Source organism: Cucurbita pepo, chromosome LG03 (assembly GCF_002806865.2).
Source record: "Cucurbita pepo subsp. pepo cultivar mu-cu-16 chromosome LG03, ASM280686v2, whole genome shotgun sequence".
Taxonomy (NCBI): domain Eukaryota; kingdom Viridiplantae; phylum Streptophyta; class Magnoliopsida; order Cucurbitales; family Cucurbitaceae; genus Cucurbita; species Cucurbita pepo.
The window spans coordinates 11,590,935-11,616,731 of NC_036640.1; the positions used below are offsets into that span (position 1 = coordinate 11,590,935).

Below are 25,797 nucleotides of genomic sequence, written 5' to 3' on the forward strand. Positions count from 1 at the left end.
AGTTTAGGGATATTATTGTACACAAAATTCAATTTTAAGTTAAATAAAATTGTTAATTTAAAAAATGAGAATAACAATTTAGAGATTTATTATTTAGAAATTAAATTATAAAAGGATTTCTAATATTCTAATTTTCTTTTTCTACGTACTACAATTTCTCTATTTTTTAAATGAAATTACCGTCTTCACCTCAAAATTTAAATGTGTTACCATTTTTACCCTTTTCATAATTTTTTCTTTAAAATATTTTCTTTATGCATTGAATGAATTGTAAAGCAAGGGGTGTAAGTTTGTGGGCTAAAGCTCTATGAACCGGTGGTTGAACCGGCCTTTTGAACAAATGTGGAACGTCTCCGATCTCCCCTCGCGCAAAAGCCAAACGCCGCGAACTCAAAACTGGTCTCTCAAATTCGAGCTTGATGAATAACTGAGCTATATTTTGTTGATCTGTCGCAAAATCCATATCGGAGAGGAGCTTCATCTCTACGATTGGACGCTCTCTCTCGCTTTTCGAATTACGAAGGTACTCACCATCACTCTCGCTTGTTGTCGATCCATTACCATCTCTGTTCATATGTAATAAATTCACTTGGTTTTGTGCTTCTTGCCGATAATCTCTATTCTTGTTCTTCCATTTCAGATTTCTACTTACCGACTCTCGTAATCTTTAATTTCCACTTGTTTTTACTCTGCTTTGAAATGCTTTCATTTTACAGGTCCGATGGGATTTTCGGTGCATTTGTATGAAAATTTATTGTTTATTTGTTTGTTTGAGAAGTCGATCGTAATTTTTTATCACTTGGTTGGTGGAGTCTTCCAGAATGTTGCTTAGAGGGATGAACATTCATCGTTTGATGCAAGTTCTTAGAAATTGCCCTAGATAGCGATGGTTATTAAGTGCACTGCTTATAATCTGAGCGTGATCCCTGGCGGAAACTGAGTGCATTGCTCCATAAGTTGCATGTGCGAGGTGGTTTTCGAGAATGGAGATGTCTATTAGTAAGATTGTGATGGCCTGATAGGGTGAATTTGTTTCTGCGTTGGACCCAGAACCAGAATTGAATTGGTTGATTTGTTCTATGTCTGTGATTAAATTTTGTAATGAACATGAGATTGAAAGTTTGAAGTACATTTTGTTTTATGCTAACTAAAAGCTGTTGTGCTCTTTTTCCATCTCAATAGTAATCTTTTGTATCTGTTGGATCTATTTATTGTGGTTGGCATCTCATATTACTAACTCTTCGTATACTCACATGAATCTTTAAACGTGCTGCTATTTGGTAATCTGTATTGTATTAATCGGCATCATAGCTAACCCATGATCACTTCTTGTCCAGAATTACATAATTGACAAAATGAAGAGGCCAATGCCGTGGAATGAACAAGTAGATGTTATATCATCAGGTGAATCTTCTTCCTCTGATTCAGAAACAGGAGTACAAAATGATGGATTCGAGTTCAAGCCTTCCATCGACGATTTCAAAATTCCTGCTAAAGAAATGACAGCTGAAGGTAATTTGACGCATTGCATAAGATCAATTCATAGTGTTTAATGATCAATGCTGCTGTATATATAAATTTTCATGTTCATAAGCTTTAAAAAAGAGGGTCTTTGAAATGTCGTTTAACGATGCAGGTACGTTGATTAAAAGGGCCGAAATGTATCAAGAATACATGAAACAGATCCAGATCCCAGCACAACGTGGTTCTGTAATACCATTTACAACATGGATGGGTTTAGGCAAATCTATAAAGCAGCTTTATGGTCAGCCTTTGCATTACTTGACTAACATTCTACTCAAACAGTGGGATCAATTAAGGTTCGGTAGTGTGGATGAATATAAGCCATTGGATACCGTAATTCATCCTAGTAAAGCTGAAGCAACTGTATGGCTGGTTGAAGAGATTCATAGGCGCACCTCGTCGCATCATCATGTTGCTAAACTGTGGTTATCAGACCCGATGCACGAAGCTTACGTTGACTCCATTTTCCCCCAACTTTGAAAGCTGCTTTCTGTTACGTTCGGGTCTGTGTCGATACTAAAACATATTTCTAGAAGGCTAACATGTTGATGACAATGTGAATTGTAATAGAAACAGCATAGTTCTTCAGTCACATTGCACTTTAATGTGTAGGTTTTTTTATATAATCCCATTGGGTTTCGTTGTATGCTCTTTGTAATATTATAGAGCTTCTTCAAACTTACATCCACGGCTTACATGCAACCATAATGAACAATCTTTGGGGAGATTCCTAGTTGATTCATTGACTGACTCCTCCTGTATGTGCTGCCCTTGTTTCACAGAATCACCATGGCCGCAAGCTGTTAATATGTTTACAAAAACTGTTTGCTATGGTTTCAACTCTTGCCATAGCATCTCATTGTAAGATTCTGTAGCTCGTTTGCCATTCCCATTGCTGTTGTCAATCGAGGCATCTTTTCTATCCATATCGTCGAACACTTTCATCATGCTATGAGGGTCACTACGCCTAGCAAACGTATCAACTAATGCTGTCTCGAGTAACATATCACAGTAGATGTTCCTTACAATATAGGCATATCTCTTGGACAAGTTTAATTACTTTCTCAAACATTATGTAACAATAGTAGACATTGTCGTTTTTTAGCTCTCTTTTGAGAGTCCCCTAGATTCCCCACAAGATTTTTAGAATACTGTCTCCTCTTCGATCAATATGAGATCTCACACGTACACTCGTAAACAAAAGCATTTACCATTGTGTTGTGTTGATCCTTTTCAAGCATCTCATTAAATATCTTCCTAGCTTACTCTCAAATTGCATCATGGCACGCAAAATTGTCGAAAACAATGAAAACTCGGGACATATCTATTAAGACAGCAAGTACCTTGTTCAGCATACCATGGCACGCAAAGTTTGACATGATTGTGTCACATAAAACCAATTCTTATCCACACATTCATCATATAGTCGCTTTGCAGCACCAGCTTCTCCACATTGCTTGTAGATATCCACAAGAACATTGACCATACGAGTATTAAGCCTCGTTTCTGTCTCATCAATGTAACCATGAATTCTCTTGGCCAGTTTAAGATCTTTCAACTTGGCACAAGCCGATATCCCACACACCATTGTGACAGATTCGGGTTTAACACCTGCCTCGATCATTTGGAGAAACAAAGCCACAGCTTCCCAGGAAGATTCTGTCCAAGGATAACCACAAATCAAGGAGGTCCACGAAACAACACTTCTCTCAAGCATTCCATCAAACACCTTTCGAGGAAACAGATGTATTAGAGCAATAGTACCAACACATCTCTCTCTAAACCAATCTTCATAAGAGCTCCATGGAGCCGAACCCCTTCAACAAAACGCAGCAGTTATAGCACACACAATTAACACAAATAGAAACGTGAAGCTTTCTGGTATGCTTTGAGTCATTCTCAGCAGTGGGTATGATGAAGTTCAGTCTGATGGAGATGGTTGGATTATACCATAATAAAATCTAAACGACAGAGTTCTTAAAAGGCACAACAACACAAATCGAAAAGGAAATCTTCATTGAAAAATTTTGAAACAAAGACAGATTGGTAACTGCAGTCACAATATGAGAGCAAACTTCAGCAGTTACTAAGAAATATCATGACATGACAACACAAGACGCAAAAGAAACAAAAACCATCGTAGTTTTGACTCTCCTTATTTCTACATCATCAAATGATAAGAGCATAAATGAATTATGGACCACGGAGCCTGTGGAAAGGCCTGAAACAGAAGCAACCAAAGAAGTACTCACGAGTAATCATCCCCCCTCCTTTACTTGTATCAATAGCTTCCAACATTTTCACAACCTCATGCATTTCAGGGCGCTTGGATGGATTGCTATCCCAGCATTTCCTCATCACATTTGCCAGAGAATTTGGGCAACATTTCGGAATACTGGGCCGCAGATTCTGCCAAAACAAAATGCTTATGCTTCAGTTCTTCTTCATGAACTAATTAGATATCATTTCCAAGTTCTACCCCTTCTGGTGCCAACAAATATAAGAACAATGGCATTGAACAAGAGACATAAAGAGACATGAATTTCCATACCTGTCGAACAACTGCAGATGACACATCAACGAAACTAAGATCGGGGTATGGCATGTCGCAGCAGTAAATTTCCCACAAGCAGATGCCAAAGCTATAGACATCACATCTTCTATTGTATGGCTTCCCTTCAAGAACCTATAAATGTAATAGAATATTGGCATATTAACGCAGACTATACAAATACTCAGACATGATATATGATTCATATATGATTCAAAACGAATGTGCATAATCATCAAGACATGGTTCTAATTGCTAGTGCGTAATAATCGCATGTATTAAGAACAGAATGAAAAGGTTACCTCTGGGGCCATGTATCCAAGGGTACCAGTTTCCCCAGTCATGTCTCTTGGATTCTGAGCTTCAACACGGGCAACCCCAAAGTCAGCAATTTTGAGAGATCTATGAGCACCTATCAACATATTTTCAGTTTTGACATCACGATGCACAATCTTCTTGGAGTGAAGATAGCTAAGCCTGTAAAATTAGTATAATCCTGATCAGCAAATCTTCTTCTTTAGAAAAGATGATGTACAACATTGTTAGAGAAAGAGTTACCCTCTGGAGAGATCCAAAGCTAACTGAACCACATCCTTAAAGGGAAGTTTCCTTTTCTTGTGCCTTATCAATAATTGTTTTAATGTTCCACAAGGAATATACTCAACAACCACACAACAGGCCCTAGATGGAAGTGAATTTTGATCCTCAGTTGAAGGAATCTTAAGATTTGTAGCACCCATTGAAGCTCCAACAAACTGTTATGAAAGATATAACCACTCAAATCCAGAGTTAAAAGAACATAAAACTCACATACAGAAAAATATAGCCAAAAAAATTGTCATATAATTCAATGTTTCATCAACCATTCACTATAAGAACATGAAGAAGAAGTTAGTACTTTTGTAACATTAGGATGTTCAAGCTTGTGCCAAACAGCAACCTCTTGCCGAAACGATGCCCGCAGAGCAGCAGTTTCAGCAGTAGTGGCAAGACCATCCTCCCCCCAGTCCAACAGTTTCACTATAACACAGAGAAGTACAGTTCAGGTAATATAGAAATGTACTCAGTTCAGCTGCATTTTCACATCATCAAAAATAAGATGTTTACCTGCAACCTTTTTGTTGTCATATGCACCCTTATATACTGTTCCGTAAGTCCCATGAGCAATAACTTTTTGAATGTCAAGCTTAGACAAATCAATCTCCCACTCCTCCTTTGGCCTTTGATTCTGGGTCATTGACCAAACACGGCTAAAGTGTTTCTCCAGCTGCATATCTAGGGTTTTCAAATCTATCATATCTGCTCTGAATACCATATCTTTGCTGCTAATGCTTCCCATACCAGCCACCTTTGAGTTCGGAGTTCTATCCTGGTTCTGTGTCTCCTTTGGGATCGTAGTGCCCCCCATATCATTTCCTTTCGAACCCATTGCTAAGATCGACACAGATAACCCGAATAGAACACCTTGAACACAAGGATTTCAAACCTGAGAGATCAAACAGCATGAAGGATGATGCATTCCGGTAAAGTAAGAACTATACAGCATTTTGTTGTCTTTCATAATTCCCATTATTGGAGATAATCCTTCAACCTATTAAAATGTAAAAATAAAGAAACCAATGAAGGAACAAATTCAAATTTCTCCCAAACTCATTAGGAATCACAACACTCCATATATCGGTATTGTCTACCAACAATCCTCAACAATCATCTCCTCAAACAAAGTACACTATAGAGCCTCTCATGAGGCCTATAGAGCCCTTGAACAGCCTCCCATTAATCAAGGCTCGACTCCTCTAGAGTCCTCGAACAAAGTACACCATTTGTTCGACACTTGAGTCACTTTTGACTACACCTTCGAGGCTCACAACTAATTTGTTCACATGGTTAAGTTAAGAGCATGACTTTAATACCATGTTAGGAATCACGACACTCCACAATGGTAAGATATTGTCCAAGCTCTCATGGTTTTGCTCTGGACTCCCCGAAAGGCCTCATACTAATGGAGATGTATTCCTTACTTATAAGCCTCCCACGTGAGACTCCCTCCCAACAATCCTCCAAATCCTAATGTTGGAGTTCAACTTACACAGCTTTCAATTTGTAATACAATAGAACTCAAATTATAGAAATAAAAGTAAACCTTCAGAAAACGTCCCAAATTATGATCGCCGAAAGGTCAATACGAAGCGCCTAGAAATCTAAAATAAGGTAAAACATGAGGGGAGGGGAGGGGTGGGGGGAAGGAAGTAAAGAAGTCAATAATAGTAATTACCTCTCACCAAAATCGACCCGCAGAAGGAGCCCAGACGAAGCAAGAACGCATGCCCTAAAAGGAGCCCTTGCCGGAAAGAGGAAGAGTTGAAGATCGAGCGGGTAAATGTTGATGAAAGACGACCATGAAACAGCCGGTAAGGAGGCGAAGGCGACGAAGTAGAACGAAAATCATAGAAGCGCCATTGGCGCTATCATGAAAATCAGAGAATTCAAAAACACGATTCTAATTGTTTTCGTCCCAATGGGTTCGCTGCGGCAAACCCACTGGACGTGAAAAGGGTTATGGAAGAACAGAGAATCGCAAGGCAACCAAAAATCGAAAACCTGATTTTCTAAAAAAAGAAGAAACCGGCTATGCGGATCGAAGCACCACACGAACTTCGTAACGATCAACAGAAAAGCGCGGGTTGATTTGCATATATTATAGCCTTCGGAATCGACACTGACTCTTTCAAATTCAATTTATACTGAAATTAGCAAAATATAAAACAGAGGGCGGAGGTCAAATTCTATTTCAACTGAATTACCGGTAAGTATTGTACGGATGAAGATTGAAAGGCTTTTTATATTTTTTTTATAAATATTCTATGAAGTTTTTAATAAATAATTTCTATTTTTTAATATTAATTCTATTAAAAAGGTAAAAGATTTTAATAAATTCAATATGTTATATAATATAAAATAAATTAGGTGACATTTGTTCTAGTCTAACAAACAAGTTAACCGTGCAAGCCAATGGCTTAGCTTCTTTATAACAGTATGATGCTGTATTTTGAAGATAGTTCTTGTGTCATTTCTTTTAGTTTTTCCAAAATGCCTCATATTAGAGATAATATTCGTTTACTTATAAACTCACGATCTTCTTCTTACTTAGTCAATATGGACTACTCTCAATAATCCTCAACAATCCTCTTCTCTAACAAAATACACGAGAGCGACCCCTTGACGTCTCCTTCTCTTGAGCTCTCATACAAAATGCACAATTTGTTTAACCTTCTCTTAAGCTCTCAAACAAAATACGTTATTTGTTGGGCACTTGAGTCACTTTTGACTATACCTTTGAAACTCACAATTTTTTTTTCGACATTTGAAGATTCTATTGACATGACTTTGATATCATGCTAGGAATCACGACCCTTCACAATGATACAATATTGTCCACTTCGAGCATAAACTTTCACGACTTTTCTTTTGGCTTCTCTAAAAAACCTGAAACAGACGGTATTCTTTGCTTATAAACTCATAATTTTCATCTTAATTAGCCCATGTTGGACTACTCCTCTCAATAATCTTCAAAACATTCTATTTGCTCCGATGAAAATTTCATCAAGGAACAAACACTTAGAAGGCAAAAATCAAAACAAATAAGAAGAGAACACTTAGATTGACATAGTCTGAAACAAAGACAGATTGATAACTGCAATCAACACGTGAGAGCAAATTTCACACCACAAAGCACAAAAGAAACACAAACCAGCATAGTTTTGGCTCTCCTTTATTTCTACATCATAAAGTGATGAGAGTACAAATCATGAAACTACGGACCAGGAGACGAGCCAGAAGGCCTAAAACAGAAGCTGCGAGGAACATGGTCAGGAGAAACCATTCCCCCTCCCTGACTTGTATCAATAGCTTCCAACATTTGGACAACCTCATGCATTGCAGGGCGTTCGGATGGGTTGCCATCCCAGCATTTCCTCATCACGTTTGCCAGAGAAGTTGGGCAGCATGCCGGAATATTGGGTCGCAGATTCTGCCAAAACATACAACTCATAATTCTAGTACAGAAATGGAAAAGGGCATTGTGTAGGCAATGAACAAGAGACGTGTTGTGTGTGTTTGAGCCTCCCAAGTACCGTACCTGATTAACAACTCCAGATGATATTTCAGCACAACTACGATTGGGGTATGGCATCTCGCAGCAGTAAATTTCCCACGAGCAAATTCCGAAGCTATAGACATCACTTTTTATATCGTACGGATTCCCTTCAAAAACCTACAAACGTAGAAGAATTGATAGAAATAACGACTCTCCACAATAATATGATATTGACCACTTTGAGCATAAGCTCTCGTGGCTTTGCTTTGGACTTCCCCAAAAAGGCTCAGGCCAATAGGAATAGTATTCCTCACTTATAAATCCATGATCCATGTGGGGCTCACTCCCAATAATCCTCACTGTACACATAGACGATCATTATCCATAATTATTCATATTGAACCAAAGCTTTGAACATGTTTGAGCAACCACTCATTCAGAATGCATTATCATCGTGTTTTTGTCCCATATTTCCATCATTTGAGGTATTAAGAACAAACGAAACCATTGTGAGGAATGCAAATGTAGATGCAGCTACCAAGTAGTTTGTAACACTCCAAGGGCACCACTTTGGCCCATTATATATAGTAAGAGTCTCACGATTTTAAAAGGAAGAGGTTTCCACACCCTTATAAAGAATGTTTCGTTTCCCATTTTAACCGATCTGTGATCTCACAATCTATCTCATGCGGGCTAGTGTCACAACCTAACTATGAAGAGAGTAGGTTATGACACTCACGTTGCGACAAGAGAAGCAACGACCCTCAAGTGGCGTCCATCCGGCCACACAAGAACCTAGGAGAGTGCCATGATGCAACCAAGGAGGATGATGCATCATCTAACACTACACAGAGTGGGCATTAAAGACAAGTCGAGACATAAGCAAGATAGAGACATCGAATAGACAAGAGTGGCAAAGATAGGCTTGTTGAAGGGCTGGGTAGGGTCCTGAACCTTAACCTTGAAAGTCGGGGTTCCGAAAGAAATTTAGGCATGCGGTTCTGGAGTTAAGTCCTTCCATATGAAATATGAATGCTCGCCAAATTTAGTGTCAATCGGACACCGGACGGACGCTCTATGATACCGTATGCCTGTTCCCAAAAATCATGTCTATGCCTGAAAAATTGAAAATGACTCAAAATGTATAGTGGGTTCCATGCTGTCAGCTCTCCACTACCCTTGGGTCATGTGGCCTACGCGAGCTACCCTGTGGCACATACGTGTGTCATAGCGTGGGCGAGCATGCCAAGACGAGTGTCTCGGGCGACTTCCTTTGAAATTAGTTTTTCAAGGACAGTATCGGGCGGCACAGGTGTGCCGGTATTGCGTCCCAGCCCGCGTGTCAGAGGTTCCTACATACACCCGCTATCCAGTACGATATACATAAATGACATGGCACGTGCACGAGAGGGCCAATACCTCAATAGAATCCGAATGGATGGATGTTCGGGACGTCCCGATGAGATGAGTGACACGTGGGCCCGTTCTCGATGGCATGACCAAGTGTGATAGCAGATGATACCCCGAGACTCGGGATGGCGTCAAGACATATGGGCCATGTCAATGGAGATCGAGATGACAAGATGAGACGCGATGGTGCATTGAGAGACCTTGGCCCCGAGCAGAGGCAAGGTCGAGCCGAATGACTTGGCCTAGTGTAGAGGCAAGTCGGTTGTGTCGCAGACGATTGAGCATGCACGCGCAGGCGACGTGTGTGGTCGAACAAGCTTGGATTCCACACAAGCGATGGTCGATTGGCGAAAATAAATCTTGCCTAAGGTCTGATGAAGCCATAAAGCTATGGCGAAAAATATATATGGGGCTTAATTCCCCTTAAGGCTGGTCATGAGCGTGTCAAGATCACGACGCCGCGCGGTTGAAAAAGAAGGACCATGACACCCAGCGTCCTCGCTAGCACACCGTTTGGTGTCTGGCTCTAATACCATTTGTAATAGTCCAAGTTCACTACTAATAAATATTGTCCGTTTTGACCCGTTATGTATTGCAGTCAACCTTATGGTTTTAAAATGCGTCTACTAGGGAGAGGTTTCCACACTCTTATAAGGAATGATTCATTCCTCACTCTAACTGAGGTGGGATCTCACAATCCACCCGTATGGGCCCAACATCCTCGCTAGCACATCGCCTGGTGTTTGACTCTGGTACCATTTGTAACAGCCCAAGTCTACTACGAGCAAATATTATCCACTTTGACTCATTACATTTTGTTGTCAACCTCACAGTTTTAAAACATGTCTATGAGGGAGAAGTTTCCACACTCTTGTAAGGAATGCTTCGTTTTCCTCTCCAACTCACGTGGGATCTCAGATCGATTTTCAGACTATGTTCATAAAGGGAAACAAGAGAAGAACGTAATACATCTATAGTTGGAGAATGTGTACATGCAGTTGTAATTGCAATTACACATGATAAAACAACATTGCTAGAGCCTAATAATCACATGTATTAGTAACAGAAAAAGAAGGTTACCTCTGGGGCCATGTATTCAAGGGTGCCAGTTTTCTCAATTGTATCTTTTGGATTCCGAGCTTTAACACGAGCAGCTCCAATATCAGCAATTTTAAGAGTTTTGTGAGTATCTATCAACATATTTTCAGGTTTGACATCTTGATGCACAATGTTGTTGGAGTGTAGATAGCTAAGCCTGTAGTAATAATTGTTTTACTTTAGAAAAGATGATATCCAACATTGGTAAACAGAAAGAGAGAGAGTTACCCTTTAGAGAGATCCAAAGCTAAGTGAATGGCATCCTTAAAGGGAAGTTTCCTTTTCTTCTTCATCATCACCAGTTCTTTTAATGTCCCACCAGGAACATACTCAACAACAACACAACAAGCCGTAGGTGAAATGGAGTCGTTTTGATGATCCATTGAAGAGACTTTTGATTTTGAAGGAATCTGAAGACTTACAGCTTTTGTTGAAGCCCCAACAAACTGTTATGAAAGATAAAAAGGATAATCATTAGCCACCCACCACCTCAAAACCAGAGTTGAAGAAAACAAAATTCATATACAGAAAAATATATGATCCCATGAACATCAACCATTCACTATAAGAACTTAGAACAAGAAGAAGTTGGTACTTTCGTAACATTAGGATGGTGAAGCTTGTGCCAAGCATCAACTTTTTGCCGAAATGATTCCCTCAAAACAGGGCCATCCCCCCACTCCAATATCTTCACTGTAATATGGAAAAAGTAGGGTTCAGCTACAATTTGACATCAACAAAAATTCTTACACCAATGTGTTCGCAAATAAAAATATAATACAGTCTTAGGAATTAAAACATTCCCCATTCATAAACCATGTAAAAAGCTTTAAATTATGAATGTCAGCCAGTTGCCAATAGATTCCCTCACCTGTCGGAATGTAAGCAGCAGAAGCAAAATCAAAAGCGAAAAGGATGTTTATCTGCGACATCTTGGTTGTCATATGTTCCTCTGAATACAGTTCTATAAGTCCCGTGAGCAACAACTTTCTGGATATCGAGTTTAGAAAAATCAATCTTCCACTCCTCCGTCCAAGGGCATTCTTTGCTCCCCTTCATCGAGCTCATACTATCCACATCTTCCCACTCCTCCGACCAACGACATGACCCCGGCCAACGTGGTATGTATACATCTTTCCCCTCTTTCGACCTTTTTTGTGGTGGTACCCGTTTCCAGCTTCCCCTACTATCCGGGCTCTGCGTCTCTTCAGGGATTCTAGTACCCTCCTTCACGTCATTTAATCACACAAAGATATCTTTGGGTTGAATGATTGAAGTCCCACGTCCCCTCATTTGTGATCATGTGTTTATAAGTGAGAAATACTAACTACATTGTTATGAGGCGGGAAAGCCAAAGCAAAGTCATGAGAGCTTATGCTTAAGATGGACAATATCATACCATCGTAGACAGTTTCGTCTAACATCTTGAACACAAGAGAACAGAATTCTTAAGATGAAAATATAGAAATATCAACGTATTTTAAAACGAATATTTCAATGTTGTATATTTTATTGTAGGTCAAAGTAAGATTAAACATCAACATCTTTTGAATGGTTCAAATAAAATTATGTTTTATTATATGATTTTAGATCATACTTTTCAATAATGTGACTCTTCAAACGTTTTAAGTCATTCAAATAAGACGTTATATTACCAAATTAATACGAATAGTTAACCGGACGACTCCACTTTTATAAATTATTAAATCATAGAAATGTTTATTCTAATATATCACGTAAGTTAAAGCTTTGTTTCTCTTATATCCATCATGATTCTTCAATTTAATCGTTAATGACGTTGATGATATTTAATTTTGAATCTCAGTTTACGGGCTTTCGAATGATGGTTGAACGTAGTCTCAAACGCGAGCCAAACGTCACTTGTAGTGGAGAGACGAACGACGACAACAATGACTTCCTCGGTGAGAGAGAAGAGTAGTAGATAGATAAGTCTATGATCGACTGCTTTTTCACGTCAAAGTGTTTGGTGCTCGGTGTTGAAGAGGTTTGTGATTCAAAGGGAGGTGGTGAAACAAGACTTCCATCAACGTAGCCCAACATGTCTTCACTATCGAGAAGGGGGAGAAGTTGGTTTTTTCAAGCAAGATAATTGGAAGAAAGCTCGATGGTGATAGTGTTGAAGGGAAGAAAATGAGAGGAGGATTGGAAAGTCTAAGTCCAAGTCCTCGAGAAAAAAATGATCAGAGTTCTGATACCATAATAATATTTGCTAAAGCCACTGCATCTATGATGGTGAACATTGTTTGTGTATAACCATTTACATAACCAAATAAATTACAAAACAAATAGAAGAACAATAAATTGATATATGAGACTTTAATCAAGGGTCATATATGACAGTAAACGACAATGAAAAGATAAATATCTTCCATCATACAAAATATTAATATATAATCCAGAGTTACATATAATACATATAGTAACCTGTAATTCAAGGTTAAATAAATATATTCAATATATGCAAAAACCATTTATTCATATGAACTCTTCATTGAAATAACTGGTTTGATGGTTGGTCGAACTATAGTAAAGCTACTCAGTAAGACTATATTATACTAATTTTATAAAATATAACTTTTCGAATAATTATCTTTGTCGGTACAAAATTAACTGTAAAATTATATTCTAAATATATATTAATGTTTTTGAAAGTAAAATGTGTATGTATATATATCTCTTAATAATCAATTTTGTCTTCGTTCAAAAAAGATTTAAATTTTAAAGAAACCTTTTTAGCCATCACCGGGTGAGATGATGATGTGAAAATTTTTAATGCTTTTAACAATAATCATAATGCCTTTCGAAACTATAAAAAATATATATATATATATATATATATAATATTTGAAGAATATATTATAATAATTAATTATAAAATATATTTTAGATATTAGTAATCGGTTAATATTTTATGTTAGGATATGATATAATTAACAGGGATTAACCGTATATTTTATCTTATTATTTAGTTAAGATTTGTTTAACCGTATATTTTATTTTATTCGGAAGATTTAGTTAACTTATATTTTTAGTAGCTTGTATCCTATTTAAACCACCGCAGAGAATAACAATTTTTTATTGGACTCCTATTTCTTGTTGTTGCCAAAATCAGTAGAGAGAAGCGGGAAAATCGAGACCCAGGAAAGCATTCAACTACCGTTACTTTTTAGGAATAGTTTAGTAGATAACTGTGGATTACTGGAAAGAAGATTGCGAAAGAAAAAGGAAGGAAAAAATTTGAAAATTTAGTGTGTAAAAGCCAAGGAGGGACAATTTTATTTTGATTAACGCATCGACAGCTGTGAAGAGGTGAGTGTGAGAGACTGTGGTGGGACTCAGCGGTAGGGTCTGGGTTATCCCCACGACACAATCTTACTCTCCCGCCTTCCCGCTCTTTTGAATCTCATCCGCGACACCCCATTTTCCTAAGCTAGGTTAAGTGGGAGGAGCGAGTGGTGGAAGTAGCTAATTAGTTGTGATTGTGTGGTTTTTTTTGCTTTTGAGTGGCCCTTTGAGGTATATGCTTGAAGAACCCATTTAGCTTGCCGACATGGACACTCCGGAGAGGAATCAGATCGGCACGACGGCGGCCCCTAAATTTGAGGTGATGGGATGACCCTTTTGCTGTTTGATTGTTTTTGTGGCTGCTTTGGGACTTTTTGCCATCTGGGTTGGGATTGGTTTCTCGTTCTTGTGCATGTTCTTTGATTTCATCTTCGTTGACTGTTGGTCGATCCCGTTTCTGCTCTGGATTTGTCTTATGAATTCCTTTATATGTTTTCTTTCTGGGTTTTGGTTGGTTTTAAATTCAAGCTCCAGATCTCCAATTTGAGCAATATTTGCTGTTCATAATGGCCATGGTTCTGTTTCTGCAGTTGGGTCTTTTGTTACTGTTACTTTGAAATTTGGTGCGTTTAAATTTGTTGTGCTACACCGAAGTTTAGAACAGATATCTATCTTGGTTTTGGTTAGTAGCAGCATATGCTTAGATACAATGGTTATTCTTATTGATGGTGCAGGATTCCCCAGTTTTCAACTACATCAATAATCTTTCTCCGATTCAACCTGTCAAGTCCATACATACTGCACAGACCTTCAACTCTCTTAGTTTTTCATCCCTTCCATCGGTTTTTACTTCGCCGCATACCAGTTCTTACAAGGAATCTAGATTCTTAAGAAGGTACTGTACAGACCTCTTTCAAGATGTTTTTTCAAAAGATTACTTGCGAGGAATCACTGTTTATAATTGGAACTTTATTTGTCAACAGGCGCTGTTATTCAGATCTATCAAAACCAGACTTTTCTTCTGAAAATGGGAATAAAGGTGTTACAGGGAATGTGGATGAACTGCAGGTTAACTCTAGTGCACCAGATGACAAATCTGAATCGTCTACCAAGCTGTCTTCTGAGCCACAAGCGTTGAAGAGCCATTCTTCTCGTCCAGATTGTGACCGACCGCTACCTGATAGTGACGACCGAGCTGTAAGTGACCCTTGTGTTGAAAATAACTCCGGAAGTGGATCATCTGAAGCTGAAGGGAATAGGCTGGTGGTCAGCCAAACTGAAGAAAAAGAGGGGACAAGTTATGACTGGGAAAGTTTAATTACTGAAGGCGCTGATATTTTGATATTCAGCTCCCCCAATGGCTCAGAGGCTATCAGACTTGTTCAGAAACCATCAAGCACCTTGGCTCAGATGATGGAAAATGACAATGCCAATCTGTCAAGGATGAGAATTGCTGATCCAATAGAATCTAGTGGTGGACAGCATGAAATAGAGTTTTCGTCGTCTCGAGCTGGAGAGGGTTGTGAACTAAAAGATATGGACCAGGCAATAGATGATGGCATTTCCTTTCCAATTTCAAGTGACTCTATGAGTAGGGAAATAACAGATGAAGAGGTGGCTAGATATATAGCAGATGATTGTATGGTATTAATGTTCTTCATAACCTCTCATTTATTTCTTCTAAACTAAACTTTCCATTGTAACTACACTGCTTAACAACATTCAAAGGTATTAATGTTTGATTGTTTGTTTGCTTACAGCCGGTATCTAATTTGCATCGGGGTATGCGCCGCTGTCTGGACTTCGAGGCTGTAGTCAATCGAAGAAAAAACATGGAAGATGGTTCAAATGGTTGTTCTGTGTCGACGCATCCAGAAGAGAAGACGACATCCATGGATAAACAACTTGTTCCTTATAAATCTGGTGGTGTTGTTACTCGATACGTTTTAACTGGAATAGGCTTACACTTGAATGCTTTGGCAACAACTTCAAAGGATGCCAAAAATCTCAATCATGAAAGGTTCTCATCTGAGAGGCAACTGAACTTGCCTAATTCAGGTGGTTCGTGTCATTCGTCTTCAACTGGTCTGGATCCGCTCTCGACTTCGATTGTTACCGAACAAGACATGGATCCTTCAGGGAGTGGGGTTCAAAGTGAGGAAGATGCTGCTATGGCTTCTGCATATGTACTTGCTGATGATTTCAATCAAAATAGTCCCAGAAGGAAGAGGCAAGCTAAATTCTCTCAATGAAATGACTATTGCATCTCCTTGTTATCTAATAAAAGGCTAATGGTTTTGCAGGCGTAGGTTGGAACACGCTGGAGAAACTGAGTTATCATGCAAACGCTGTAATTGTAAAAAGTCTAAGTGTTTAAAACTGTGAGTTCCAACTCCAATAGTCTGACTGAATTGTCTTCCGTTTGTATCTGACTTGTTGTCATCTATGTGCAGTTACTGTGAATGCTTTGCAGCAGGAGTCTACTGCATTGAGCCATGTTCATGTCAAGATTGCTTTAACAAACCTATTCATGAAGATACTGTTCTTGCAACTCGTAAGCAGATTGAATCTCGCAATCCGCTCGCATTTGCTCCCAAAGTGATCAGGAACTCGGATTCTCTTCCAGAACCCGGGGTATGAAAATCTCTGTCTATATTTTTCTAAGTGTGGGAGTGCAAGATCATAATTTGAGCAATTTGTTTGTTTCAGGATGAATCTAACAAAACCCCAGCATCTGCACGCCATAAAAGAGGATGCAACTGCAAGAAATCAAACTGCCTTAAGAGATATTGTGAATGCTATCAGGTTTTACCCCCTTAGAAAACCATGTGTTTGTTAAGTTCTTTATTTCTTCTTCTTCTTCCCTTCTTGGTATCTTATTTAAACCACTTGTCTTTCTCAAAGGGTGGTGTTGGATGCTCCATCAGTTGCAGATGTGAGGGGTGTAAAAATGCATTTGGAATAAAGGATGGTGAGCTTTTCTACTTGATTATGTTAAATGACGTTGTTCAGTGCGAGATCTCACACCGGTTGGAGTTGGAGAGGGGAACGAAGCATTCCTTATAAGAGTGTGGAAACCTCTCCTATAGATGCGTTTTAAAACCGTGAGGCTGACGGCGATACGAAACATTCCCTGAATATATATTGTTTTTGTTTCAGGGTCTTCTCTTTTGGGATTAGAAACTGGACTAGAAGAAGAAGAAACAGAAGCAAACCAAATGAGTGTAATGGACAAAGCCTTGCAAGGCCCTGAAATCCAAAACAATGAAGAGCAGAACCCAGGTTCTGCTATTCCCTCAACTCCATTACAACTTCCCAGGTACCTCTCTTAACTTTACAGCTAAACAATAACGTTAACATTCATCGTTGTTGAAACATTGACAATCTGTACATCTGCAGGCAATTGGTTCCCCTGCCATTCTCTGCTAGGAGCAACCCACTGCGTTCTTCTTTTCTAAACGTCGGATCCTCATCAGGATTTTATGCTGGCTACAAACATGAAAAGCCAAACACTACGCCCGTTTCGGACGATGCAATACCGAACATTCTTCGTGGCGATGGCTCTCCTGGTGCAGGCGTGAAGACTGATTCCCCCAACAGTATGAGGATATCTCCTCCTCAGAGTGACTTCGGCTTATCGCCATTGCCACGAACAGGTCGGAAACTGATATTGCAGTCTATTCCATCTTTCCCTTCGCTCACCCCTCAACACTGAAAAGGGTAATCTTTTCAAGCAGAGTCTGCTTCATTTTGGCAATTAGTTGAGACATATGATGCTGAGTGGTACTCTGTTTGAGCTTTGTATGATAAATAGTGTCCCTAAGCCCAATGGCAACACCTGTAGAAATGATGGTTGAACTGTTGATTTATATAGATCTGTAATTAATTTGGTTCATTTCAATCTTTGTTCTCATCGAAGTCTAGTGAAAACCATGTGTTTTCGATTCTTGCTGGGAGATCTTAATGAAGGAACAAACCCACTAGTAGACACATTGAGCCCATTAGACCACTACACTCCATTTTCAGCTGAAGTCATCATCCCCTGAGCTTGAATTGGACCAAGTGAGCTTAATCTATGGCTTCCTCTAGGTCCAACTTTCATCCTCGGCCCAACCCATTTTTTTGAGTCGTTTTTGAACATAACTCAAGTAGCTAAACCTAGTTCTTAAACTTTATAATGGCAGGAGTAGATAAGACCATTGACTTTCCGTCATAAAAATTTTACTAAAATTGGAAAGAGCAATTATTTAATTATAAATAAGACAAGAAGCATGAACAACTCATTGCCCATGCAACAACTGGACCAATAACCCAACGAGTCAAAATAACTGACCCATGTGAACATCATTTCATTGACCGTTCAAAGTATCGACTAATGATTATTTTTAGACTTTCCATTTGCATCGGGTAGGAGTTATTTTAACTTTAAAAATATCTAATAAATTTTTAAATTTTCAATTTTGGGTGTGATATCTCCAATTCACAATTACTAAATTAAATTGTTTTTAGTTGGTAAATGGAGAATTGAGTCATGGAATCAATGCTAAAAGGCATTATTGGCTTTTGCAATATGATTATTCAAAAGAACTGTAATTAATAATGGAGGAAACTTTATAAAAAATAGTGGCTATTAATTTTTTGTCACATTTTCACACATGGTGATATATAAAAATGGGTTTAAAATACTTTAATAATTATATTACTAGCATGTGCATGAATCAAGTTCTCGATAATAAAAAGTCGATCGACTTAAAAATTAAGGTAGGTAATACGCGCACTAAAACTATAATAAATATATTAATTACTAACAAAAAAAAATATATTCTTGCAATTTGAATACTCGATTATATTTTAAAAATAAAAATAATAAAAATAACGAGGTAAACCTTTTGCATTTATTCTCGAAATAAAATTAAAAAGAATATTCCTTCTCTAAGGTGAGGATCTCCACAATATATTTCCAACTTTAATTATTCGGGTTTTTGTTGACTTTTGCATCATTGACTTATATTATTCCTAAATTTCATTTAATTATCAAAAATGTGATTTAAATGGTTTATATGATATGGTATATTAATATGAACACCCTACCTTATTATTATTATTATTATTTATTATTATTATTTTTTTTTGGATTTAACAATTGAAAGTAATTAATATTTTGATTAACTGAATCTATATATATAGTGTTTTTAAATTAAGGTAAACAAAAGAGGAAAAGTGGGTAGCTATTTAAAATTTGTGATAACGTTTAAAATTTTTCTAAAAATTCAATCAAATTCTGTTTAATTTTATTAATTACGATTTATTAAATCAATTTGATGAGTATAATCCTATGAAGAAAAGATTATATATTCTAAATAACCAAAATTAAAGAAATTCTGTTTGATTTGATCATATATTTAAAAAAGGAGAAAAAAAAAATCTAGGAACTCCATGAAGAACAGCTTGAAGAACAGCGTAACCACAAGCAAACGTGCAGAAGGGAAGAAAATTAAAATAATAAACTCGAAAGAATATGACAGTTTTTCTGTTCAAGGGTTTAATTAACTCTAACAATAATTATAATTTCAAGATTTGTTTTTGAGGTAATTTTGGTGTTGGGTTTGTGTATTTATACTAATTACATACGTTAGTTTAATTTTTGTGTTAATGGCTTAATTGCTTGCTTAACCCTTTTGCCTAATTCACTTCTTTTGCTTGATCTCCGTGCTGTCAGTTACGGTGCTCGTGGTAGAGGCATTCTTGAACGGCGCAGTACAGAACCCAAAAATATAATGCGAATATGATCTTCACTCTTCAGCGATGGGGAATAGCCGGGAGACGAGGAATGAGTATCAGCCTGAGTCAAGAGACAGCCACAGAAAAACATGGGTGAAGAAGCTGATTGGTTAGTGGGGTTTTTTTTTTTTTCTTTTTCTTGTGGGTTTCATTTGATCGAAATGTTTTATGAGAAGAGTATGCTTTTTCGCCGCTTTTTGGGGTGACCCATTTGCTTGAACATTGATTTTGTGTTCTTTTTGAACTGTAGATTTGGTTGGATGATTGGAAACAAGCAGCTGTTTCAGCTGTTCTGGTGATTTTTGATCCCCTGTGCTCAGCACAGGTAAGCTTTTGAACAAATGGCTTCTTCCTTTTGATTATACTGCACATCCTATACAATCCTTTGAGGAAGTTCTATGTGGTTGAGGATCTGGATTCCTTTTGTTTAAAGGGCTAATATGAACACATTTTCATTTGATTTATAATCCATTTGCTGTTCCTATGAAGGTGTAGTAATTGACAAGGAGCTGGAAAGGCTCGTGAAGAATTAAGTAAGTGGTGAAGTTCAAACTACCAAGCTGGCTTGGAAACGTTACCTGGACTATAACTGGTACAAGGACCAGGCTATTCCAAGGTCTAAACCCTTTGTTCGGTTGTTGTTTGCCGGAGTCATGGCAACCTTGTTGCATTCTGAATCTCGGCGCTTATATTCTTGGTGGTGGGATAGCCATATTAGCCCCAAGAACTCAAAATGGCTACAGGAGAATCTTACAGGTTATGCTTCTTATTATCATGTTCAATCTTTTATGGTACTACCTTGCTTCCTCTTCAATAGAAGTTTAGCCTTTCATTTGCGGAGCTTCATGTTCATATCCCAAACATCTGAGTTTGGGATGAATTGGTATTGGAGGTTAGAGTTGAAAGAAGTGAGAAGAATGATAATTTATGTGTAATGAGGGAGGTGGAAGGTTTGTAGCTGAAACTCACTTTTCTTGAGCTAATCATACTTTGTCTCTTGGAGATGGCTTTTGGGATGGGCACAAGATGGGGGTGTCCTTTTGAATATCTTGACTTCGTCATTTATGAAAGTTAATGTTGTGTAGCGTAAATGTGAGATCCCACATCAGTTGGAGAGAGGAACGAAGCATTCCTTATAAGGGTGTGGAAACCTCTCCCTAATAGACGCATTTTAAAACTATGAGGCTGACGGCAATACGTAACGGGTCAAAGCGGACAATATCTGCTAGCGGTGAGCTTGGGATGCTACAAATGGTATCAGAGCCGGACACTGCCCCCAAGGGGGTGGATTGTAAGATCCCACATCGGTTGGGGAGGGGAACGAAGCATTCCTTATAAGGGTGTGGAAGCTTCTCCCTAGTAGACGCGTTTTAAAACTGTGAGGCTAACGACGATACATAATGGTTCAAAGCGAACAATATCTGTTAGCGGTGGAACGTGTCTGAATTGGCCTTTGCATTCTCAAGATTCTTTGTTCTCCGGATGCCCTCATGTATAAACATATGGATGCTAGCTTAAATTTGAATTTAATGAAATTATATCATTGTCGTGGTCTCTTTTGCAACGGTGGATAACCAACTAGATATACTAACAAAGACATGGTCACTTTTTCTTCAGACATGGATGCCAATGTAAAAGCAATGATCAGACTCATTGAAGAAGATGCAGACTCCTTTTCAAGAAGAGCAGAAATGTACTATAACAAACGTCCAGAGGTTATAAAAGTAGTTGAGGAGTTCAACCGAGCCTACCGTGCTTTAGCTGAACGATATGTCCCTGCAACTGCAGAGCTTGATGATGCACATGAAACCATGCCCCAAGCAATGCCTCCTTCTGATGCTGAAGCCCACACACCAGCAGTCCACCTCCCAAATCATGCACCGCATGACAAAGGTGACTTGCACAAGGAGTTGGGGAGTTCGTCATCAACGAATCGACTTCCATTAAGAATGACGGGAAATAACGATGGGGAAACTAATACTCGTGTAAGTAAAGCGGGTTTGAAAGAGCTCAATGAGATGTTTGCATCAGAGGGAAGCACTGAACTGCAAGTAGTTCGTCGTGAAGGTGAATTCGATGGCCATAACTTGCATAGAGTGCCCTTTCAGTTAATAAGGAACATTTGTGTTCTCAAACCTCCAATTCTGTGGTTGTCTGAAAGAGATGAAAAATTGGATTCTGAACTTCAAAGTTTAAGAAAAAGACTGAATGAGATGGAAGCTGAAAAGGAAGCTTTCTTTGTTAAATATCAGAATTCTTTGGAAAAGCTATCCAGCCTAGAGAAAGAACTTAGTTCTACTCAAAAAGATGCCAGTGGACTCGACGAACGAGCGAGCAAAGCTGAAATCGAAATAAAAATATTGAAGGAAGCCCTTCAAGATTTGAAAGCAGAGAAGAATGCAGGCCTTCTACAATATAATCAATGTTTGCAAAACATATCTAGCCTAGAAAAGCTATTATCTGACTCCCAACAAGATGCTGAAGGACATAAAGAGAGAACCGCTAAGGCCGAAATTGAAGCTCACAACCTTGAGCAACAACTTTCCAGATTAGCAGCTGAAAAGGAAGTCAGTCTTGTTCAGTATGAGCAATGCCTAAAGAAGATATCTGCTTTAGAGAATAAAATCTCTGTTTCTGAAGATTATGCAAGAACGCTCGATGAACGAATGAATCGTTCAGAGACTGAAGTGAAAATACTGAAGAGAGCTCTCGACGCTCTGAATGAAGAGAAGGAAATAGCATCTCGCCAGTATGAGCAGTGCTTGGAGAAAATTGCCAAGATGGAAACTGAAATATCTCATGCTCAAGATGAACTTGTGATGGCTAATGCAAAACTGGAGACAACAGAAGAAAGGTGTGGTCATTTGGAGCAGTCAAACCATTCACTGCAGTTTGAAGCAGACAACCTTGTACACATGATTGTTATTAAGGATCAAGAGCTTGCAGAAACACGAGATGAGCTGAAGAAACTGCAGACTCTAATGAATGAACTGACTTTTTCTTCCAATACTTCAATGAAGAATTTGGAGGATCAATTATCTGGCTTGATGGAGATGAAAGAGAAGCTTGAAGAGGTTGTTTCTAAAAAAGAAGAGCAGAGAAAGTTGCTCGAGAAAGAGATCGATCATTTGAGAGACGAAATTAACGAATCGAGTGTAAGATACCAGCGCATAATGAGACAATTGGAAGAGGAGAATGCCAAGCTGAGGGAGGCCTGTGAAAAGAACAGGAACGAGATAGAAGCACTTCATGAAAAACTCAGTTATATGGATAAACTTGAAAAGGAAAATTTGTCTTTCCTTATTGAATGTGAACAATATGAAGAAGCATCCAAGTTATCAGATAAAGTTATTGCTGAATTGGAAGGCGAAAATATGGAGCAACAAGTTGAAGTAGAATTTATGTACAATGAAATCAATAAATTAAGAGGAGGAATCCGTAAGGTATTAATGGCTCTTCAAATTGACCAAGTTGAAGAGAGGATTCTGATAGTGGATATTTTGGCCAGAATTGAGGATTTGAAAACGTCCGTGTTCAAAAACAAGGACGAGAAGCAGCGACTGCTCGTTCAGAACTCGGTTTTATTAACTCTTCTCAAGCAACTGAGTTTAGAGAGTGAAGAACTGAAAGAAAACTTTATGCAGGATCAACTAGCAATGCATGAACAAGACAAGCAGAATTTAATCATTCAGGAAACAATTGCTTTCAACATCCTATCGTCGATTTTCGAAAGCTTCAAAACCGAGAAATTCTTGGAAATCGAAAGGCTTGTTCAAGACATCTGTCATCTCCAAGTGGTTAATTCTGAGACAAGAGAAGAAGTTGTGAAGTTGGCAGAGAAATCTCAGTCGAAGGACGTTGAAAATTTGCGTTTAAACGGATCCGTAGAGAAATTGGCTAAGGAGTTACATGAAACAAAAGCTTTGAATGATGAACTCAACCATCAAATTTTACTTGGAAATGATTTACTGAGGTTGGAGGCTCAAAAGCTGTCTGAAACAGAGGAGGAGCTTAAAAATTCACAAAACTTCAACATGAAACTGTCTGATACTGTTGAGGAGCTCAAGATGGAAGGTGAAGAAACAATGATGATCAAACAGAATCTAGAGAATGAGAATCTTGAACTTAAAGAAAAGTGCTTAAGCCAGGAGAATCGGATTCAATGCCTCGGTGAAGTAAATGAAAATTTGAAATCTGAAGTTGATTTATTGAACAAGGAGATAGAGAAATGCAAGATTAGAGAGGAGTGTCTGAGTCTAGAGCTACAGGAGAGAAGAGATGAGTTTGAGCTCTGGGAAGCTGAAGCCACGGCATTTTACTTTGATAATCAAATCTCGTCGATACGGGAGGTTTTATACGAGAATAAGGTACACGAACTTGTCCATGCTTGTGAAAATGCTCGGGATGAGGACGCTGAAAAAGATATGGAGATTGAAAAACTCAGAGAAAGAGTAAGTTTCCTGGAAATTGAAGTCGGAGAAATGGAGGCAGAGTTGTCTGCATATAAGCCAGCCATAGCTGCTCTGAGGGAGGATGTAGAATCACTCAAGCATATTGTTCTTCCTCAGGTAAAACTTTTTTCTTATTAATTATATGCTACAATATGGAAAATGTGACTGAAATCTATGCTGATTTACGTTTGTGTGTTGCCAGGGCGAGGAAACCACAGCTCATGTTCATCAGAGGAGCTGTAATGTCTACAAAGATGAGATATTGGATTTGCAGGAGATTGGGGCCATGATAAAAGTAGTGGAGAAGGCTGTGATCGAGGAAAAGAAAAAACTTCACAAAGAAGCTGCTGAAGTACATGTCGAAGACCTCAGATCAGAAGGAACGTCGCGTCGAGAAGCGACAACGGAGGATGGAATTACTGATAATCCTAAGGCAAGAAAGAACAAACCTGAGAATGAAATGGTAATGAAAGATATTCCACTGGATCGTGAATCAGATAGTTCTTTCCAGAGAAGAAGCAGAAGGGAAAGTAGTGAGACCAATGAGCAAATGCTTAAGTTGTGGGAAATTGCTGCGCAGAATTGTGACCAGAATTTGATTGATAGCTCGCCACAAAGCCCCTCAGACCCACAAGTTGAGTACCCACAGTTGGAGCAATCCCCCAGCAGCAGCATTAGAGAACGAATCCGAAGAGGCCGAAAAGGAAAGATCTTAGAGAGAATTGATTCATATGTCGATCAGTTGACAGGTCTTCTAACAAGTGTTCGAGATTTGAAAAAGAGAATTGAAGTGAACATCTTCGAAATGGCTCCAAACAATGAATACGACACGGTTGAGAAACACGTAAAAGAAGTCGAGGAAGACATATTTCAGCAAATGAATATCAATGATCAACTGAAGCAGAATTTGGAACGCAGTCCCTCGTTTTTCGAGCGAATGCCATCAATAGAAATCGAGGCCACTGGAAACATCCCCTTGAGCAAACTAAGAGAGCAGGCACGAAGAGGATCTGTAAAGATACAACAACTCCAGTTCGAGGTAGAGAGCATTCAGCGCGTTGTGCTGAAACTCGAAGCCGAGAAGAAACCAAAAGGGAAGAGCACATTACCGGGGAGTAGTAAACCTCGGGTTATTCTGAGTGATTTCATCTGCAGAAGCCGAAAACGGAGGGAAAGATGGAAGAAACCATGTTCTTGTGGATGTATGAGACCTTCTACGCATGGAGACTGAATCTCCTGATAGATACTCCGGCTGTACAGTAGTAGAAGATTATAGAGACAGCAGCTAGCTATCCATCCCTTTGTAAGTTGTAATAATTGTAGATCATCATCTCTGGATCTATCTAATGATGATGAACTATAACAAGACAGATTCTTGTCTTGCGCTAGCTTGATTGATTATGATGATTAAAGTCCAGAAATAAAATGTTCACATTTTTCAATGCTCTGTTTCCAGAATTGCGATCTTCCTTTCTTCTTACCCCGTCGCCGCAGCCGCCGCCGCCATTCTTCTTACTGCGTGGTGGAGGCGCCGCCGGAGTTGGTGGAAGGAGCATCAGAGCAAGGGGGAAAGATAACAC

General features: G+C 38.7%; 5 protein-coding genes and 1 long non-coding RNA gene across 7 annotated transcripts; 3 read left to right on the forward strand and 3 right to left on the reverse strand.

Moving 5' to 3' along the window:
- The first annotated feature begins 275 nt into the window (after positions 1 to 275).
- On the forward strand, positions 276 to 2,266 carry LOC111790507 (protein RDM1). The gene is made up of 3 exons (XM_023671429.1): positions 276 to 523; positions 1,338 to 1,512; positions 1,637 to 2,266. The coding sequence occupies exons 2-3, from the start codon at positions 1,356 to 1,358 to the stop codon at positions 2,002 to 2,004; spliced, it is 525 nt and encodes a 174-aa protein (XP_023527197.1). The 5' UTR covers positions 276 to 523; positions 1,338 to 1,355; the 3' UTR covers positions 2,005 to 2,266.
- LOC111790515 lies at positions 2,229 to 23,026 on the reverse strand. Its single transcript, XR_002814480.1, has 3 exons — positions 22,947 to 23,026; positions 15,937 to 15,945; positions 2,229 to 2,240 (listed from the first exon to the last, which is right to left on the reverse strand). It is a non-coding gene; the product is annotated as an uncharacterized LOC111790515 (long non-coding RNA).
- LOC111790489 (serine/threonine-protein kinase HT1-like) lies at positions 3,531 to 6,714 on the reverse strand. The gene is made up of 7 exons (XM_023671408.1): positions 6,351 to 6,714; positions 5,183 to 5,561; positions 4,974 to 5,095; positions 4,634 to 4,830; positions 4,378 to 4,552; positions 4,076 to 4,210; positions 3,531 to 3,933 (listed from the first exon to the last, which is right to left on the reverse strand). The coding sequence occupies exons 2-7, from the start codon at positions 5,502 to 5,504 to the stop codon at positions 3,718 to 3,720; spliced, it is 1,167 nt and encodes a 388-aa protein (XP_023527176.1). The 5' UTR covers positions 5,505 to 5,561; positions 6,351 to 6,714; the 3' UTR covers positions 3,531 to 3,717.
- On the reverse strand, positions 7,743 to 11,901 carry LOC111790491 (serine/threonine-protein kinase STY46-like). The gene is made up of 6 exons (XM_023671410.1): positions 11,551 to 11,901; positions 11,275 to 11,372; positions 10,908 to 11,125; positions 10,662 to 10,836; positions 8,214 to 8,348; positions 7,743 to 8,105 (listed from the first exon to the last, which is right to left on the reverse strand). Exons 1-6 carry the CDS (start codon positions 11,621 to 11,623, stop codon positions 7,890 to 7,892), a joined length of 915 nt encoding a protein of 304 aa, XP_023527178.1. The 5' UTR covers positions 11,624 to 11,901; the 3' UTR covers positions 7,743 to 7,889.
- Positions 14,251 to 17,886, forward strand: LOC111790471 (protein tesmin/TSO1-like CXC 2). Its single transcript, XM_023671381.1, has 10 exons — positions 14,251 to 14,304; positions 14,720 to 14,880; positions 14,969 to 15,629; positions 15,746 to 16,215; positions 16,289 to 16,366; positions 16,439 to 16,619; positions 16,695 to 16,790; positions 16,890 to 16,956; positions 17,145 to 17,304; positions 17,385 to 17,886. Exons 1-10 carry the CDS (start codon positions 14,251 to 14,253, stop codon positions 17,698 to 17,700), a joined length of 2,244 nt encoding a protein of 747 aa, XP_023527149.1. The 3' UTR covers positions 17,701 to 17,886.
- Positions 19,456 to 25,659, forward strand: LOC111790467 (protein NETWORKED 1A-like). 2 transcript variants are annotated; one of them, XM_023671372.1, is made up of 6 exons: positions 19,456 to 19,573; positions 19,705 to 19,875; positions 20,017 to 20,091; positions 20,256 to 20,522; positions 21,384 to 24,334; positions 24,420 to 25,659. In XM_023671372.1, exons 4-6 carry the CDS (start codon positions 20,420 to 20,422, stop codon positions 25,446 to 25,448), a joined length of 4,083 nt encoding a protein of 1,360 aa, XP_023527140.1. In that variant the 5' UTR covers positions 19,456 to 19,573; positions 19,705 to 19,875; positions 20,017 to 20,091; positions 20,256 to 20,419; the 3' UTR covers positions 25,449 to 25,659. The 2 variants fall into 2 exon arrangements, with proteins under 2 accessions (XP_023527140.1, XP_023527141.1); XM_023671373.1 differs by lacking the exon at positions 19,456 to 19,573 and having other exon boundaries at positions 19,678 to 19,875.
- The last annotated feature ends 138 nt before the right edge of the window (positions 25,660 to 25,797 follow it).